General features: G+C 43.1%; 1 protein-coding gene across 1 annotated transcript; it reads left to right on the forward strand.

Annotated features, from left to right (window-relative positions):
* Nucleotides 1-507: 507 nt before the first annotated feature.
* On the forward strand, nt 508-4,455 carry tcf21 (transcription factor 21). Its single transcript, XM_043686623.2, has 2 exons — nt 508-1,106; nt 3,988-4,455. Exons 1-2 carry the CDS (start codon nt 645-647, stop codon nt 4,075-4,077), a joined length of 552 nt encoding a protein of 183 aa, XP_043542558.1. The 5' UTR covers nt 508-644; the 3' UTR covers nt 4,078-4,455.
* The last annotated feature ends 1,409 nt before the right edge of the window (nt 4,456-5,864 follow it).

The raw sequence follows: 5,864 nt of genomic DNA on the forward strand, positions 1-5,864 counted from the left end.
ATGAAATGTCTGCTGTCGAGTGAACAGGGTGAAGGACCCTGTTACTGACTCCCAGCCCTACCTTCTCTATCACTTGGAAGGGGATGTAAGTGATACTCTGTCACCTACACGGCCAACTCCAGCATGGAACAGAGAATCTCCCTGGACAGCAGAAATATTTAAATGTCAACTCGACAGAACTTTAGAAGAAAGTTTTCAGGAAACGAGACCAAACACAAAAGCTGATAATTCGGTGCAATTAAATACAGAAACTAAACTATTGCTTCTTTTCCATGCATTTCAATATAAATGTCTTGAACTTCACGGAATAACTCAGAGCATGTGAATGCCACGATATATAAACGGGGGCTGATTGGTGAGTGCTCCAGGTTAACCACAGAGAATTGATTTTTCTTTAATCTTCCTTGATGGACTTTGCGCGGGTCTAGCGCTTGTCAACATCGACTTGTCCCTCCTTTCAAACGGCGAGATCCCGCCTCCAAGTGAGCCGAGATAAATTCCGGGTGTCGCATCTCAATCGCGGGGTCTTCACTCAAACAGAGTCGAGGGGAATTCACTGCAACTGGAAAAGCTACACGCTGCGAACTTTCTCATCGCCTTTTCTATCTCTGAACGCCAACTTTGCAGGAGATCCTGGCGGTACCATGTCCACTGGGTCCGTTAGCGATGCAGAAGACCTTCAGGAAATGGAAGTGCTGGGAGCAGAGGGCGACTGCGACGGGCTAAAGAGGAAATCGAACAAGGATTTCTGCACCTCCAACGACAGTAATGAAGACAGCTCCAACTATGAGCACGAGTCCCCAAAGAAAGGCAGGGGGGCTTCGGGAAAGGGCCGCAAGACGGCCTCCAAGAAATCCTCTCTGAATGGGGTGACCCAGGAAGGGAAACAGATCCAGCGTAACGCTGCAAATGCTAGGGAGAGGGCCAGAATGAGGGTGCTCAGTAAAGCCTTCTCCAGGCTCAAAACCACCTTACCCTGGGTGCCACCAGACACTAAACTCTCCAAACTCGACACCCTCCGGCTGGCATCCAGCTACATAGCGCACCTCAGACAGATTCTAGCCAACGACAAGTATGAGAATGGCTACATACACCCAGTAAACCTGGTAGGATCCCACCTTCTAAACAACATAGGTTTACTCCTGTGTCTGTCTGTGTGTGGTGCGTTGGTGTAGTTAACGATTGCGTAGTTTTGTGTATGTTTAAATATATATATTAAGGAGTACATAATATGGATGTTTCTGTCCATTCATATATGAGGCTATATTGACCTATATAAGTAAATGTATATGCACGTGGGTATATGAAGAAGTTTGCATCAATTTGTGTATACATCTGTCTGATTATATGGTTGGGGGGCTGTGTGATTATGGGGATTTAGGCCTGTGTGATTACGGGGATTGGGGTCTGTGCGATTATGTGGATGGGAGTTTGTGTGATTATGGAGATTGTGGTATGTGTGATTGTGTGGATGGGAGCTGTGTGATTATGGGAATTGGGGTCTGTGCGATTATGTGCATGGGGGTGATGGGAGTTTGTGTGATTATGTGGATGGGGCTTTGAGTGATTATGGGAATTTGGTTCTGTGTGATTAAATGGATTGGTGTCTGTTTGATTTTGTGGATTGGGGGCTGTGTGATTTTGTGGATTGGGGGCTGTGTGATTATGTGGATGGATATCAATATTTGTGTGTTGTGTGCTTGTGTATGTGCGTGTACGAAAGAGAGGGATGATGCGAATCGGTTTGTATCACTGAATAGAGTAGGCTATTCGGGGAGCTCTATCGCAATCCCTGTGTACTTAGATTACTCGGCAGTTTTGTATTTATGAAGGCGGCCAGAAAAGCAGACCCGGGTTTCTACTCGACAACTCGGAGACAGCGAACACGCTGCCTCACCGACGCAGAAAGTCTTTTTCCATTTAAAATCACTGAGATTATTGCAGTTTTTTGTGGTCAGAAAATAATAATAATTGATGTGAGCACAGTTGCCGGAAGTGAGGAGTTTAGTGTGCTCCGTACACGAGGTAAAAGAGAAGCTGACTAATTGCAGAGGTTGATCGTGTCAATTTAGCGAATGAGTCTTGCAACATCCATGTGAAACATAGACGGTGCTCCCAAAGTGAGGAGGTACCGAAACGTGGGTTAAATTGAACAATAGCGATAGAAAATAAATGTAATCCCGTGTAGATTTACTGGAGAAATATTGTAGGTAAGTTCCAAATAAGTGCAAAGGATTTTGACATAAAATATTTGGTGAGGCAGTGTGGTTCCACAGTATAAGCGGAGAGATGTAAAACAGTACATAAACTTTACCCAATTAAAAAAATACTGTATTACATTTTCAACTGCCAGTTACACACAACTTTAATTAAATAATAATTGATATAGCTAGTTGGTGTCAAATGTTGAAGGGTGGAAATGAATTTTAAATATTTTAATATCCCGTAGGTTTGGGGCCGAATTGTTTGAATTTTCTTGTGTCTCATTTAAACAATAATCTTAATTCGTGCTTTTCTCTCCCCTCTGCACAACGGTAGTAACCTCTGCAGGAATTGTAACAAAACCAAAGGGAAGTTTGTGAAAAGCATTGAGTGTAGATGTTGTGGAACTCCGCTGAATATTTGGGAAATGGCGGGGCATTTACAATATCTGTTTGACACGCAGCAGTGGTTATTATCTTGCCCGCTGGAATCGTTTTGGGAAATCAGATTAGCTCATTGTAATGGAGAACAAAATGAATTCCTAGGAGGCTGTTCCAGAAAGTGGGAAGGGTGATAACTTTAACCGTTTCGCCCGTGTTTAAGGAAATGCGGATTTGCAGTTTCTCGGTTAAAATGGCAAAATTCAACCCATCTTTCAAACTCAAATCTCATGAAAAATCATTTGAGCATACTCTCGTTAACTGAAACAAAGGAGCGCTCCAATTGTATTACACCGAAGATCTCTGTGAAGGTCAAAATGTATAAAACTAGTGTTTTCCCATCAGATCTTGTCCCTGTTCATTTAAGAAAATATGAACAGAGTAGCAATTCTTAATACTGACCTCTTAGAGAATTCAGTTTCAATTTTAATAGAACAATTTTTCGATAAATATAAAAGCACTACAGCTGTAATGGTTCGTAACCAACATCATCTTATTCCGGAATAGTTATTCCCGTGTAGTGTTTAAATCGATACAAGTTAAACAAATTTTCACCTGAAATATCTTAGTGAATTTTGTGAACAAATCCTTGGTTTCATTTACTCAAGATTTAAGAACACGATGGAGGCTTGAAATTAGTGGAATGTGATGATATGCTGTCTCCCATTGTCAAAATCCAAGATCAGACCAGTTTCAACCAGGAACCAGATCGATTAAACTGATTCCTTCGAATGTTGAATTGCAGCCCGTCAGTACCACTCAGTCTCAATTCCAACTGTCTTGATGCCTGGAGGCAATTTGTTCTATGCTAAAATATTTGTGATCTGCTACTTTAGAGATACGAACTTAAATTTGTAGCAATTTAAATTCAATAGAAACTGTCATGAAAGAAACCAAATTTGAAGTTACAATATTTCCGTTGTCCTAAACTATGCTAGTGTTTGAGGTAGCCGTTTAAGCTGCATTAATGTTCCTATTATCTTCGTTTATAATGTGATGTGACAATAAGCACAACTCGATTTCACTTCTTGTTTCATCCGGTTGCTTTATCTTTTCCCCAATGTTCGCACTAAATGAAAATTGTCTTCTATTGGTAAAGATTCCACATCAACGTTCTGACAATGATGTATAAATAGCACTACTTTGGACAGGTTGGGATTAGACTTGGATGGAGATATTTCATCTCTTTAGCTGCAAGCTTGTTGGTTTGTTGCTTCATTTTATGAACTCTTTAGATCAGGGGTAATGTAAAAGGAAAAGAAACGAAACCGGACCAGCTAAGGAACCTCTGATTTCTTGTTGTCCTGAACAAATGGCACCAACCTTTCTTTCCTTTCTATTCTAGACGTGGCCGTTCATGGTGGCCGGGAAACCAGAGAACGAGCTAAAAGAGGTCGTGAACACGGCCCGTTTGTGTGGGACTACGGCGTCGTGACAAAAAGAAAATTCCCGCTCAAATGAAGCCGGAGGATAAACGAGAAGCTGATAAATGGACAAACGATGAGCTAAAAGCCGGCCGGGCCCTGTAATCATCTCAGCCTGGGCTCTATCACAGGAGAATGTTCTTACACTCCTATCATGTCGATATTGTTCCAGTACTTTGCTGGTCAAAGTGCCAAAAAGGGGTTTAAACGCCTTCATTTGTAATAGTGACAGACTTTAATGTCGTGCAAGATAATGTAGGTATGTTGAATTTCAGCACTGGCGTTGACAGTCAGTTGCCGTGTAAGGAAGCATCATATAAAAGATATATATTTTCTTTAACCGCAGGTCTTTTCAAACCATGTAAATAAAAGTTTGCTTTATATTTAAACGTCTGGAGCCGTGTGGGTACATCTTACATTCTTTCTCACCTGAGGCCAGTCATATTTATTGTGTATGTCTAACCGCATGCTTGGGCTGTTTCTACAGATCCCAACCTCCACAATAGACGCAACCAAGTGACAACCGTAATGATTTGTTTATTTCCCCCACTAAAGGGATAAGCAGGAGATATCTCTTGTTATTGAGTCAGGACTGAAAGAAAACAAACATCTGCACCAGCTCAGCATCCTTGGAGTTCAGGCTCAATCGCTGACCCTGTGCAAAAAAAAATTGTCCTGGTTTTTAAAAAATGAGCCGAGGAAACCTTTTAAGCACAATGTTGCCTCGGTAACATAGAGGCACGGCGGCTGTAGGCTTTACCTTCGAGGCGACTCTTAACAATAACGCGGTTACGTTCTGCAAAGTCTATTCTGCCAAGTTGCAGGGAGGCTAAACCGGTTTCTGGCCGAGGTGACGAATTTCAGATTTCAGGTACCATCCAGAAACAGAATCGCTTTATTGGATTTCCCCTGACCTGTTAGTAACCAAGCCACATGGTTTGGCAGGGACCTCCCGCGTCCATTGCGAGTCTCGGCTGGTTGTTGATCCCAGGCAGGTTGGCAAGGGTCAGCAGCTTTGGCCGGATGGACAGAGTATACAATCCACATCACTCTTCAGCAACAGACTGTTAGTGCGTTGGGCAATCCCCCCCCCCAGATCCCATTCACACCCGATGGCTATTGGTAGTGCTATCAGAGATATCCATTTGTCTATGAAATGAATTTCACGGTTGGTGAATAGATTAGACCAGTTTTCGTCGTGTGGTTCTTTGGTGAAAACTTCAAGCACTAAAATATGATCTTTAAGCGGAAACACGGGGAAACGCTGAAGCAAGAAGCTTTTTGCTGGTGGCATTGTAGCGCACTCTCGGTGTGGCGGCCTTGAGACATTGGCTTTGAAATTGCCTGCCGGCACTCACTGAAGGGGCGCTGCAGGGTCGACAGCGCTTTCGCTAAAGTCCTACCCCAACAGTCGATAGTGAGTTCAAGTGCTACTTAACGGGATAGCACCACTTAAATGGATCTTCACCATCACAGCTGGGGCTTTGAGGATAAGCTCTGAAACACATCTGGAGGCATTTCAGAGACATTTTTTCACGATATCGCGGAGACATCATTTATTCTGGAAATTATCTTGAGTACTTCACCTACTAGTTCCGTGCTCCTCAGCTTTACACGAGTCAGCAGGAGAAAACAAGTACTTGCTGCCGACATCTTGCCGTTGTTGTCCCATAGCCTGAACGAAGAATAGGATGAGGAAATGACGCCAAACCGAGCAGCCCCGACAGCTGCAGCAGGGGAGGCTGAGGTGTAGCAGCATCTCCTTCACAAAGGCCTCCAATGCTACAGCCAGTAACCT

This window comes from Chiloscyllium plagiosum, unplaced genomic scaffold (assembly GCF_037043375.1).
Source record: "Chiloscyllium plagiosum isolate Xiang-an unplaced genomic scaffold, Cpla_swu_hap1 HiC_scaffold_3, whole genome shotgun sequence".
NCBI classification, from domain to species: Eukaryota; Metazoa; Chordata; class Chondrichthyes; order Orectolobiformes; family Hemiscylliidae; genus Chiloscyllium; species Chiloscyllium plagiosum.